The sequence below is a fragment of the Fundulus heteroclitus genome, chromosome 21 (assembly GCF_011125445.2).
Source record: "Fundulus heteroclitus isolate FHET01 chromosome 21, MU-UCD_Fhet_4.1, whole genome shotgun sequence".
NCBI classification, from domain to species: Eukaryota; Metazoa; Chordata; class Actinopteri; order Cyprinodontiformes; family Fundulidae; genus Fundulus; species Fundulus heteroclitus.
Genome location: NC_046381.1, coordinates 8,367,885 through 8,382,178, shown reverse-complemented (window position 1 = coordinate 8,382,178; position 14,294 = coordinate 8,367,885). Strand labels below are relative to the sequence as shown.

Genomic DNA, 14,294 nt, shown 5'->3' with positions numbered 1-14,294 from the left:
AAACATTTTTTGGATTGCTTCTAAATTAATTCATGTAAATGCAGCAAATTGACTTTATGGCAACAGAGAGCTAATTTAACTTTCCTTCCCCTGATCACTGCTGACGTTTGTTTTTTCCTTGCAAAGTTTTTTTAATATCATTTTTTTAATTTTCTATTTATTCGTTAATTTTATTTTTTATACCTTCATTGTAATAAGGCCACTGATGGTGCAATTATTAGCATCCAGTGGCATTTTTTAAAATGGAGCTATGAGGGTAGTTGCCCAGGGTGGCAATAGTTGGGGGATCTCACAATCACCAGATAAAATATTTCCTTTTCCTTTAGCCTTTGTGCAGTGGGCCATTTAAAGGGAAGTTACCGCCCCCTGATGGTTGTTGAGAATAAAGGGACTATTTTACATGCTTGGCATTTTTTTTTTATCTATCTCTGACCAGATAGATTTGCTTCGCATATCCATCTGGAAACCTTCCGTTGAAGTAATTTTGGGAAGGGGCGAAAATACTGGTTAGCTGATTGGCCTATGTTGGTGATAGACGGGCCAAATAAACCAATCAGATCAACGAAGCATATGACGTACTCGTCAACATGCCAACCACAAGCCAAGCTACTCTTGCTGCTGCAGGTAAAGGCTCGTTAGCTCAGCAAAGAAATACTCTGTAATTCCGATAAAACTTGCTCGATAGCCACGCTAATGGTAGTTTCATCGGCTGAAACCGCCATGTTGTTTAGACTGAACTGTCGATCTTCTCGTTGCGTCACACCTCAACCCGCCTCAAAGCCAACGCTGATTGGACGTTCGTTTGGTGAACGGCTCCAAATTTTCTTTAACGGAGAGTAGCCAGACTGATCTGCGAGTGAAACCTTGAAAGCTCGCGAGATCAGGATGGTCTCACGAGGCTATATATTTACAACTCTTGGGTGGATAAGAACCAAAATTTAATTGCATACCACACAGGAAGACGAATAAGTGAGACCTTTTAAAAGAAGAGGTCTCCAAATCTAACTGTTGGAGAACTGCTACAAAAAATGTTTTTTAGGGGTCGCAAAGTCTCCAGAACAAACATGAGATGCCATCTACTTGCCATCCTGTTTTTATGGAAACATGAAAACAAAAAGCCACTTCTGGGACTTTAGCTGAAACTGCGTGCTTTGCTCAATAGAGATTTGGTTTTTAAGCGGCGGACACTTGAGCTGGGCCTGGCATAAAATTAAGGCCACGGGCTCGTCACCACAACTCCTAGGGGTCTTTGGCGTTGTGGCTGTTGGGGTTTTCCTGGGGCTCCTCTGTCTTTTCTTATGGATAAACCTTACATTCACAAGTGCACTCTCACAAACACCTACAGGTGCTTGGATTCAGGGGCTTAGAGATTCACTTCTATACAGAAAACCCCTTTTATTAGGTTTAGCTGCCACTTTATCCGTCCCGTATTAAATAATGTGTATTTTTCAGTGATGATATCAAGGCGTTGGATGTTTGTACCTGTAATACTTTATCAGTTTGTTTTGTTTTTCTTTTCATATCTCTTTTTGCAGGTGTGTAAGCAGACTCAGAAGATGTTATATCGCTCTCCTTTTCCTCTCTTCTGTTATTTCACATTTTCTCCCTTTTTAGCATAAAGTCTCATCTTTTTCTCTTAATTTTTTGTATCTTCTACCATCCTGTCTTTGTGTCCAATCTAATAAAGGTTTTTGCATATATAAATCACAAGTAACGCTGATGGGCTCACTTTGGCAATAGGACAGCAATTCTTAATGCTACACTGCCAGACAAGTGTTGGAGGTTATGAAATTACAGAGACTGGACTGCAAAGGTTGTTACCGTGGAAATTACAGATAAACAGACTCTGGAGGCCAGAGGCTGACATACTTGGATTGGACAGAATGATTGTTTATGGGAAAATGTGTCAGCAAGGACACGTCTGCATTACTGCATGATCTTCTCCACCTGTGTGATGAACAGAAAACTGTTCATACTGTATACGCCCCTGAATGGGTGGACAAATGCTTCTTATTTAATGTCTGTGTGAGTGAACAAATAGACTTCTCAGGTATTGGTTGCGTTTTGTTGTTACGAGAACCCAGTACTGAATCTGTAAACATTCCTCTGCCTTTTAGATAAAATATAGTTAGTCTTTTTATAACTACAGAAGTCTACAATAGAAACACCACTTTACCAGATAAAAGAACCAGGGGAGACCGTGAACAGGGTTATAGTTTATCACAGGATACATTAATAGGACATTTTGCCTCTCTCTCGCAAACACTTTCCAAGGACAATGCAACGAAATATCGTCCAGCTTGCTTTGCACTTGCCGGTTCCTCTTCAACTAACCATGGCGGACACTGATTTTACCGAGCGAGTCATACTGTTGTATGTAATGTGGAAAACCGAACAATGGAGCTCCTGAGTCTACCAGATCCTCCAGAGACACATCTGGATTGGTCAGTGCCTCCACCTGTAGCTGGGTCTGGATGACGGTTGTTCCAGCGGTATGTTGTGGAATTATACACTGTTTAAAGTTATTTAATGTTTATTAAATAACTCTCTGTCTGTTAAGTATTGTCTGGTGATGATCAGCTCTTAAGCTGATATCAGGACACCGGTTGAAAGGGATGAATTTGAGCACTAGCGATCTTTTTAACAGCAAAACCTGCACACACATAGCATAAAGGAGTGACAACTTCTTTTCAAGTTCAAGAATTTAATAACAGAAATAAAATTAACATCCAGAGAACATCACTATGTAATGCGGTTTAACTGAATTAACACAATATTTCGATTAATAAATCCTCTCTACTAGGCTAGTGAAACTTAACTAAACTACTAAGCAAAATGAAGATAAAAAGAAGCTAAGCTAAGGAACTATTTACATGCAAAAACAAACAAAATACAAAACAAAAGTGGTTGGTCATAATCAGAATACTTCAGTGAATACTGGTTCACTGCAGATCTGATTAAAAAAACATGGAATGGAGTTAAAACATTTGCCATGTATTTCAATCCATTCACAATGCAAAGCCCAAGTCAAACAAAACATTATTTGTTGAAATAATATTCTGAGGACCGGTTTGTCCTGTAAAATAATTTAAACCCTTACGACCGAGTTTGTTAATGTGATTCTCCCTCCAGGCGCATGGGGTCGCTGCAGCAACTCGGTGGCTAAGAGGTTACAACATCAAGTTGCCAAAATTGCCTTGAAAACCGGCATTAACATACCATATTGATGCGGGAATAAGGCAGATAACACCATCGGAGGATTGCGGAGCAGAACAGTTACGCTTTATGCTTTAAAACGTACTCCTTTTGAAAGGTCCGAAACCGGATGTTAGCAAGGCTAATAGCAGTTTGGCTAGCGCGAGCTACCGGTTAGCCCTTTGTTCTAAACACCATGGGTCACAAAGGTTTACAAAACCTTTCCCAATAAACCTTTTTCTTCACCCTCAGCCCGCTGCCCAAACCTCTGTCATTTTCTCGTGTCAGTTCTGTTCAGTTTGGCCATTCCCGGAAGGGGCGTTGAAGGAGGAAGTTGTTGGTTTCTTCTTGGCAGGCTAGCGTTTAGCCCTGCAGCATGATGTGGCTAATCACAGCGTGGGGAGGGAATGGAGGCCTGGTCTGAGCACGTTCTCTGAACCGGTGGCAGTCCGATTGGAGCAGATTTTCTCAGAATTCCACAGCTTTCTGCTCCACCTTGGCTCGCTCCCCTGTACAGGCTGAGAAGAAATACACAGAGCTGTTTCGCATGCAGGATCTTTGCTCCTGCTACCGGTGGTGATGTTAAGACAGCAAACTTAGCTCTGTGTTTGCGCAGACATGTTGTTTGTCCGGATTTAGTCAGGTCCTCTGCTGAAGCAGGCAGTTGAATCTAGCACTCCCTGTATCAAGTGTGGCTGGTCCAGGTAATCTCCCTCAGCTGCTGGCTTGTGTGTCGGTGAGGGCCAACCAGGCCCTCATGCTTTGGCCTTCTTTGTCTGCTCTGAGAGAGTTCAGTAGAGCTGGGGTGGTCTGCAGAAGAATGCTGAGGAGAAGAGTGTCTGTGGAAGAAAGGTTTTATAGCAAGCAGGGGTCACAGCTGACCTCCTGCTGGGAAGAAGGGGCCGTCCAAGCCTTGAGTGTCTCATGTTGCGGCCAGAGTGGAATTCCTTTGTTAAACTCTTCCACTGTTCAGAATCCAATCTGAGATTCATCATGGAATATTATGGCATAACAGTTACTTCGTCTGTCCAGGACGCAGCATGAGGAGCTGATGTCCCGAGTCGTGGGATGGATCTCCCTCTGGGACATGAACTACTGGTGTCTTTGGTCAGGAAAGCCATCGCTGCACAAAAGATAATATTGTACTGTCCAGATACGTAACAAAAAACGTTTTTACACTTAATTAAATGGACGAGGCCCTGTTTGTCTCTGTGTTGCCCTGCAATACACTGGTGACCTGTCCAGGGTGTACCCCGCCTCTTGCCCAGTGACAGCTGAAGATTGGCACCAACACCCCCCGCGACTTCATAAGGGATAGACGTGTTAAAAACTGGATGGATGGATGGATGGATGGATGGATGGATGGATAAATGGACGAGGAGGAATTTTAAGATGATTGACAGAAACGTTCAGATTGTTAAACCTGAGCAAAATCTTGCTTTGCTTAAGTCTGGCATCAATCGCACCTATTCGCAGTTTCTCTTCACTCTATTAAATGCTGGGGTGACCAGAACTTTTCAGTGGTGCCATCCACACTCTGGAACCTGCGTTCGTTGGACCTTCGTGCCATCATTGAAGATGCGTTTCTTCAGAAAGTCTTTTAATGTTCCTGCTTATCCTCTTTTAAATTTGTTTTTTTTGTGACATTTTTTAGTGTTTTTATGATTCCGTTTTGCAATTTTGTCTCATTATTTGTGTGTGTTAAAGCCCTTTTTAAGATGATAAATTCGTTAAACGGAAAAGGTTGTGTTTTAACAGCTTTTTTTCCCGGTTTAGAAACAAAAATCGGCATTAGAAAACCAGTGTTTGTGATCATTTTTTGCTTTGACAATTAATTTGACCTGAAACATTTAAGCAGAAAACAAGAGAAATATGTCATAGGGTGGATACTCTTTCACAGCAGTGTTTCTTCATTGTTTCTCCGGGGCCATTTCAGTCCTCAGACTAATAATAATAATAATTGAACTTTATTGATCTTACAGTGGAGAAATTCACTTCTGTATCTTAACCCATCCCCTTGGGGAGCAGTGGGCTGCCTGGGGAGCAATTGGGGGTTAAGGGTCTTGCTCAAGGACCTAGAGTGCAGGCTGTGGGGATCGAACAGAGTACTTGCAACCTTCTCAGAGCACAAGCGCACTGCTCTAACCACTAGGCCAACACTCCCCAAAGTCTAAGTCTAAAAGAAAACTAGTGGCGAGCTGAAGAGGACAGTGGACCTATGTCGAACATTGGATAATTGGAGATTTGATGATACCTCTGTTTATACTCCAGTCTTGTAAATGTTAAAGCTTTTTGCACATCTATACCAGTGGTGGCTATAAGTTTTGTCCTGGTCTGTGAGTTAAATTCTCCTTTTTTCCTGAACATTCTTTCACAGCCTCTTTTTGTTTGGCTTCCTGGAAAACCCTTTAGTCGATCCATCCTGGTGTTTACCGTGTATCCTTCAGTTTCATTATTAATCATTCCAGTCTGTCCGCTGCTGTTCTGTGTCTTTCCTTTCTCTTGTTTATTTCCACAGCCATAATAGGACTTGTTTTGGACGCAGGTCCTGAGCCAGCAGAGAGAGAGAGAGAGAGAGAGGGGAAGGGTTTTTACTCCCTGAAGCTCTGCTATTCTCCTCATACACATTTGGAGGAAGATGGCTGCTCTGTTGCTTCTTCTGGTTTGCGTTGGAGCTGGGCTGCTTTCTGCCGAGGCCCAGGATGCTTACAGCCAGCTGCCCGACGTCTACAAGAAAGGAGTGGACCTTGCCTTGGAGCAGCTGAACTCCCATGCTGGGGTGAAGCACCATTTTCGCTTTTTTAAAAGTGTGGACAAAAGCGAGCATGATGTAAGTTTGTGTTTTGACACAAAATAATTAATTTTCTGCCTGATCTGTTATTTGAAGTTATATTTGGAATCCTTTTGAAGCGTTCAATTCTAGCATTATAGAATTACGATAAATGGATTGAAATTCATTACTCTGGCTTGTTCTGAAGTCCACCCCACATTTAGAAAAATACAGGAATACATTTCCATTAAAGGTGATCATGTTTTTGTTGTTATCCAAAGGAAAAGTGGCAACATTCTTCATTTAAATGTGTTTTAGTTTCGTTTACTCTGCTCACCATCTGCCTTTCAGAAACCTCTGGCTCTCACTTGTTTTTTCCATCTGCTTTGGATCAAGTGCCCTTTGAATTTTCAAATGTCAACAAAGTTTAGGCAACAGTTTGCTCTTGCCAAATAAAACACTGGATACAGTTTATCTTATCTGGAGCAGAGAGAATGAAGAAGAGTCAGTCTGGAGTTAATCAGTGTGAACTAAAGGGATCGGTTTGACTAAAATCTGTCATTGCACACATTTTTTACTGGTTTCTACACGCTGAGAGATATTAATGAACTTATTCTCATGCAGGAGTTACACCAGTGTGTACGTTTTTGTCGGCTTGACCCAAATGATGGCCAGAAAGGAGACAGGCCACCCTCCATGTTCGTTGGCACTCCTGCTGAATGTGCCAAAAACCTTTAAAACAAATCCCCTTTTATCGCTGAAACCAAATCTCACAAGGAAGATAGTGGATGTTGTCTGGGGAAAAGCTTCTGTGAGGATTTCCTTTAAGTTTTAAATCATTTCAAAAGGGGGAAAAAAGATAGTTTCAGTTCTTATTGAGATCTTAAGATTTATGTTTAAAAATGTTCAAATGTTTCAGGTTCTATGATCGCCTATGCTTAGACACGGCTCCCAGGGCCTTTAGAAGAGAAATGGGCCCACAGCATAACACATCCTCCAAATTATCTAACAATGGGATGATTAATCCTTTTATTTTATAGAAAAGCTTGATTCTCTCACCTGACTAAAGCGCTCAAGTTAAAATCTTAGCAATGGCTTGCAGGTGTTGTCCAACGGTGGCTACAGAGACTTTGTGGCCACAAAGTGTCGCTCTTTGCTGCGATGAGCTGTGGGATTTCAGCCTCCTCCTTTCTGTGGTAGCAAGAACCTTACTCAGGTCGTGTTTGTCCCAATACAAGTTATTTTCCTCCTTTTTTTTCAAATTATTGCCATTGATATGAAAATGCTTAAGCGAGTAGCTATTTTCTTGAGATTTCTTGAATTATAAACAACAAACATGTCTCGTTTGAACACTATGTTCTCCTTTCTTTGCTGTCTTGAAGAGTGGAGTACTAGAAATGGATCTCTATCATGGCTCATTCATACAACAGGATAACAGGAAATCATGGATTACAGGTTAATAGAAGGTAGTCAGTCTGTTCGAAGTAAAAAAGTAAAATCTAATTACCAAAATGTTTTATTTATTATATGCTTCTTGTCATCGTGCAGCTCTTGACCGGGAGTTTCCTCCAATTAGACATGATTGTCGAACTTTAAATTTAGCCATTTGTTGTGCTATATGCTACAAGAATATGTTTAACTTGAATTTAACATTTTTAGAATACCACAGTTGAGATCTCCACTGTTTATTTTTTTGTTTTTTAGTCTTCAATCTCAATGGATAAAAATATGGTAACAAATAATATAGCCTAGGTATGAAAACTAAGCGTCTGGGTCTGACTTCTTTGTCGTAAATTATGTTTTTTTTACTGCTGCGTTGATTGGTTTTGGCTATAGAAGCAGATTAAATAAATAAATAAATAAATAAATAAATAAAAGATTAAGAATAGCTCTGCTATTTTTCAAGGTTGTACTGAGGAAAATCCGACCCTTTTTTCTTCAGTCCGTCTTTTATGCATCTTGGATTTACACAAGACTCTTTCCTTATGCATATTGTGTGTAAAACCCCTTAATGTCTCCTAAAATAATTATGTTTCTTGACTTTGCCAAGCCTTTATTCTGCTCTCTTGAAGGTTGGGTTTGGTACACGTTTCCTCTATCATCACTTTTACCTGAAGCCCACCAGGTGTGCCAAAGGAGCAACAATTTCAGACCTCCAGAGTTGCCCATTCAGGAATGACAGAGTGAGTAAAGATAATTAACCATATGTTTACAGGTTTACGACCCTAAGAACACCTTTGTGATAGCTTTTTTTGTTCTTTAATCCACAGCCGTTGATGGATTGTGCCGTTTGCTATAAAACCCAGTCTGACCAGCTAGAAGACAGTCCTGCTCCGTACGTTCACTGCATCCATAAGCCGAGGCTCACACAGGTAATACTGCGTGTTCAGCAACGCAACTTGAGATTTATTCTTATTATAGTTATAGCTGCTGGAGAAGATATGTTGATGTTTATGTGTTTCTTTTTTCAGGCAATGACGACAACACGGTGGGACCACTGGAAGACGATGACCTACAGCACCGGAGGTGCAACTATTATGGCCCTGTCCACTGGATAAAAATGCTCCTCCTTAACTGTGAAGTGCCTTGTTAGATGAGCAGTGAAAGCTTCACACATGCATATACATAAATAACCCTGTCAAAATATTTGCTTTTTTATTTTACAGTTGTATCTGACATATAAAATGCTGTCATGAAATATCAAGCTCTGCTCCACTTTCCGTTCATTTTTATCTTGTTAAAGTCATTGTATTCTAGACACCTTTATGTAAAATGAAATATTATTTTCTCTGGTTGTATCTGTGACAATAAACTTTTATGCAATGACTGTAGAAAAAGTAGGTGCTTTAATTAATTTTTCTAATGCTCTTTGTGAGCATGGACTGCCTTAGTTTTGAGCTTTGAGTGATTAATTTGTGTCAATCTTTTGAAGATACTGGGCGGAAGTACACTTATACAAAAGGTCACCATAATCCAGCACAGACAAAATGATGGCACACACGTTGCTTTTTTACATGAAAACAAAAGCATTGTTTATTACGCCAAAAAAAAAAAAAACTGTTTCAGTCTCGACTTTTTCAATAGTTGGAGCACATGTGCTTTAAAAGTGAGGGAGTCATTGATAAATATACCCAGGTATTTATAGGAACTCTCTGTCTCTATGCTTATTCCATCCAAAGCAACCACATTAGGAGTCGTACATTGCCGTTTCTTTGAGTTGCCAAAAATCACAAGCTTTGTCTTAGAAGAAGCTTCAGCTGGAGTAAGTTAAGATAAGAAATCCTTTATTGTTCCACAATGGGGAACTTCAGACATGAAAGTGGCAAAGACAGAGACAGGGTTACACACAGTTTATAGTAGTGAAAAAAAAGCTAAGATAAAGTTAGTTCTTATGCAGCAGAAGATGTGTTTTATCATAAATGCCAAAATTAACAGTAAAAATACCAATAAATGCCAGAGTAAATATTACACAATTTTTGATAACATGGCATACTCGGGTAAAAGATGAAATATTCAAGTTAATAGTGGAAAAACAAAAACACCTGCCTATTTACAGAACATAAAGTAATGTCTAATATGCATTATAGAACAGCAGCATTTGATGTAGCTAAAGTGTTTGCAAGTGTACCTTTGCATCTGAGAGACTATAAACGATACATGATCACATCAGAACCCATGCAACCATTAGGGGGGGTTCACACCAAACGCAAACGTGATGGCCCGAGCGATAGATTTACATATCCCTGTATACAGGTGCGGTACAAAGTCATGCAAAAAAGGCCCGACTGAGGCGAATAAAGCAAAGGTAGAGCGACGCGACACGATGGATGCGAAGTGACAGTCGCTAGAGTTGCTTATTGTCGTGTTGTGACAACCAATCAAGAACTGGATGTGAATGTGGATGTGACGTGGAGTGAAGGACAGCCCCGGAGATGAAGTAGTTTTCATTCAACATGAAAACTGCTTCAATTCAATTATTACTACTGAGACAAATCTAGAAAAGACCAAGCCTAGAGAAGAGTGCGTGAGGAGACTGGAGTGGCAGGTAAGTGAAAGCGTCACTAGATAGTGCCATTGTACTACTGTGGTTCTGGCCAGTCGCCTGCTGTGTAATTGCTGTCACTCACCCGCCATGCAACATCGCACGCACAAGTGGCGACTTAAAAAGCACATGCGGTGTTTGTGTGTGTGTGTGTGAACGCACCTTTAGCATGTCGTTAACAATTATTCAGTCTGTTGTAAGCAGCAAATATTCTAAAGTCTAACAGCAGCTGGGAGGAACAACCTGCAAAAGCGCTCCTTGGAGGATCTAAGATGCAGCAGTCTGTCACTGAAAGAGCTCTCCAGTTCTGCCACAACTCCATGCATGGGTTGGAGACACTATCCATTAATAATGTTATTTTTCTTTCAGTTCCTTTTTCTCCCACCACCTGCACTAGGTCCAGGAGGCATAGGACAGAGCGGGCCCACCTAACGAGCTTAACCATTCGCTTCTTCTCAGCTACGGATAAGTTGCTGTTCCAACAGATCATGGCTTAGAAGATGGTTGATGCTACCACAGAGTCAAAGAAGGTCTTCAGTAGCGCCTCCTGCACTCCAAAAGACCTCAGCCTCCTCAGCAGGGTCTGACCCTTCCTTGTAAAGAGCATCAGTGTTGTGACTCCAGTCCAAATTATTGTTAAGGTGAACACACTTACATGGACAATTCCATTATCTCGACATCTGTTCCCTGAGGCTCTTTGAACTGAAAAGGTTTATAAACCTTATAGAGTTTTATTGCACTGTATCTTTTACTTCTACTTGAGTTATATTACTTTGAAGTTGAGGTTCTCTCTATCTATCTATCTATCTATCTATCTATCTATCTATCTATCTATCTATCTATCTATCTAAAAACCTTATGCAGGGTGGTCTGCGCCTGCTATAGTCCGCTACCAGCTCCTTAGTTTTCCCTGCATTTAACATGAGGTGGTTCTGTTAGAGCTTTCAATTACATTTCAATTGCTTTACTTTTAAATTCAGTGCTGCACCTTATACTGTATTTAAAATCTACTGTAAATTACAAGCTGTATTCTTGCACAAATGCCCTTGCACAATCAATTCTGCACATACAAATGTGCTGCATTGTCTACATTTAAATTGTTTACTTTTAAATCACTGCTGCATCTTATACTGTAATTTAATTTTACTGCAATTTACAAGCTGTATGCAATGAAATTTCGTTCTGTATGCACTCTGTGCATACAAAATGACAAAGTTGTCTAAGTCTTTCTATCCACTGTCTGTACTTTGACTCATTCTTATCTATGATGAGATAATGGCACTACCTCACTATCGACTGTGGCAGAGTCATCAGAGAACGTCTGATGGTGGCCACCTGTTAAGGTGACAGTGCCAGGACAGTTCCCTGTGCTGCACCCGTACCACAGGAGTCATGCGTGGATGGTGTTGAACGTTCTGGAGGAATCAAAGAGCATGATTTTTGTCTTTATCGTGAAATACGTGAAAAGCCATCTCTAAGTGAGAAATTGTAGATAGGGGGAGTGGTGGCCTAGTGGTTAGAGCAGTGTGCTTGCACTCAGAGAAGGAAGCAAGTACTCAGTTCGATCCCCACAGTCTGGACTCGGGCTCCTTGAGCAAGACCCTTAACTCTCTCTCTCTCCCTTGTTGCGCCCTAGAAGGCGGGCGCAACAAGTAAAATCGTCACAAAATGGTGTTTGTGACGATTCTTGAATGTGCCACCCAAGAGGAAACATGTCTTCAGAACTAATCTGGCCCGGACATACTGACAGATCAAGGCCACCTTGAGAGTGTGTCTTGATATTGTCTGGTTTACAAAATGCTCGGCTGATCTCACTACCTTTTGTAACCCATGTCTCTGAGAGCCAATGAGTTGTGTTTACTGAAATTGCTTGCCAGAATTAAACAAATATTGCCATATAAGCATAACTCTGAGAGCAACCCTGGAAAGCACAGTCACAGCCAGAGCGGAGGGTTATTCTTCTAATTATATGGATGAATTTAAACTGTTGGCACGGAGGAGTGGGCAGAAATTTGAAAGTGTGTCACAAGATGTGCTCTCTCAAATGAATGAGCACCTTATGACTTTGGAACCAGATGGTTGTCTGAAAATGAAAAAGGATTCAGTGGAGACTGCAAACCTCGTAGCACCCTTGTCTGGCCTGCAGGGGTTGCTAACTGGTGCAACAGCTCAACCAGAATTACAATCTGAATCTGAACATCTATCACCCAAACAGCAGGGATCATCATTCAACAATTGAAAGACATCCATCTCTTCGTGATGCCGATTTCAATCCACCTCAAGTGCAAAGAGTTGTTGTGGGAGCTGTAGAGCTCACGTCTCACTCCATATCTACCTTGAGACTCTGTCCATTTTCTGCTAAAACTAGTTAACAGGCTTGAGGAATTTTACATCCCTTTTCTGGATTGTCGGGGGCAGTCCTATGACAATGGGGCTAATATGAAGGGAAAAAACAAAGGTGTGCAGGCTAGGCTATTGGTTAAAAATCCAAGAGCTTTTTATGTGCCTTGCAGTTCCCATACACTAAATCTGACCATCTCAGATGCGGCTAAAGCATCAACGGATGCTTCTTGTTTTCTTGGAAATGTGGAGAAGGTGTACAATTTGTTCGCTGGGTCCACTCAAAGGTGGAACATCTTACGGAAGTTTGTTGACATCACCCTCAAGTCCTGGAGTGAGACACGCTGGGAAAGCCGGATAAAAAGTATTGAAGCTTTGCGCTACCAGTCAGAGAAGGTGAGGGAAGCCCTGCTAGAAGTGAGAAGTAAAGCAACTGACCCTGTAGTGGCTGTTGAAGCCAACTCCCTAGCGTAAGAGATAGGTTCATTTAGGTTCCAGATTTGTTGCGTTGTCTGGTGTGACTTTTTGTCTAAAATTAACATCACGAGGTTCTACAGTCATCCAACATGCAGCTTGATGTAGCGGTTAACCTTGTAAAAAAGAACAAAGGCCAACTTATCAGTTACCAAATAACAGGCTTCTTTTTAATGCTGTAGTGGACTGTAGCATTCAGTCATTAGAAGATAGATTTACTTCTCTAAGTGAGGTTAAAGATAACTTTGGAGTGCTGCTCAATTATAGGGAGCTTGGTCAAAAGTTCCGAAGAGAACAATATTGGCTTCTTGGGGGAAAACTCTCTTGTGGAGAGGAGGCTGATATTTTCTCACTCTACTGATTTCTACTGTTCTCCAGTCTACTGTTCTCTAGTTTTGCATTGCATTACATTGAAATGACTGTTGTCATTTCAGCTTTTAACTTTTTGCTCTCTCTCTTTTTCTTCATAGTAGGTACACCTGGTCTGACGTTCTGTTAGCTGTGACATCATCAAGAGAAGACGGCTCACCCGCTACTACCATCTAATGTAGAACAGATTACTAGATCAATGTGTGCTTCTGTGATTTTTTGTCTCTCTCGTTGTGTCTCTGCTCTGTCTTCTGTAACCCCAGTCGGTCGAGGCAGATGACCGTTCATACTGAGCCTGGTTCTGCCGGAGGTTTTCCTTCCCGTTAATGGGGAGTTTTTCTTTGCACTGTCGCTTCATGCTTGCTCAGTATGAGGGATTGCTGCAAAGCAATGGACAATGCAGACGACTCTCCCTGTGGCTCTACGCTTCTCCAGGAGTGAATGCTGCTTGTCGGGACTTTGATGCAATCAACTGGCATAGTATGATTGATTTTGACTTTGTAAAGTGCCTTGAGATGACATGTATTGTCATGTATGAATTGGCGCTATATAAATAAAATTGAATTGAATTTTTTTAAACTCTTAATACATTGTTCTATTTTTAAAAGCGACATATCTTGTTTTCTTAATTTGGTTAATATGTCTATATGGTTCTTGGTTGAATTAAAATCTTATTAGATCTGATCATTTTGGCTGTACCTTTATTCAGTGTTCATTTGATCACACGTGAAATACGCATTATATGATCCATTCATGCGGGTCTAGCTACCAAAAAAAGAAAAGGAAAAAAAGACAAACAAGCAGACAGCTGTGATGGACTCAGGAAGGTGTATTTTTGGTTTCAGAAGACATGCGACAATCTAATAACATAAAGCTTATATTTTCGTGACACATCTGGAAATGACCACAGAACCATTTACTTTTCCAGAACGTGTTATATTGAGTGATCAATCGAGTTTTAACCAACACAGCAATCGCTTACGATAGCACTAACAACTGTTATATTTTCAGTTTTATTCCACTAACTGAACGATAATGTAACGACACCATTGCTACATATCATTGAGAAAAGTAAAACATCTTCATTTCCACTCCTAATAGGTT

At 40.8% G+C, this 14,294-nt stretch overlaps 1 protein-coding gene across 1 annotated transcript; it reads left to right on the top strand.

Annotated features, from left to right (window-relative positions):
* The first annotated feature begins 5,760 nt into the window (after positions 1-5,760).
* Positions 5,761-8,796, top strand: LOC105915827. Its single transcript, XM_012850066.3, has 4 exons — positions 5,761-6,025; positions 8,038-8,148; positions 8,236-8,337; positions 8,437-8,796. Exons 1-4 carry the CDS (start codon positions 5,834-5,836, stop codon positions 8,521-8,523), a joined length of 492 nt encoding a protein of 163 aa, XP_012705520.2. The 5' UTR covers positions 5,761-5,833; the 3' UTR covers positions 8,524-8,796.
* The last annotated feature ends 5,498 nt before the right edge of the window (positions 8,797-14,294 follow it).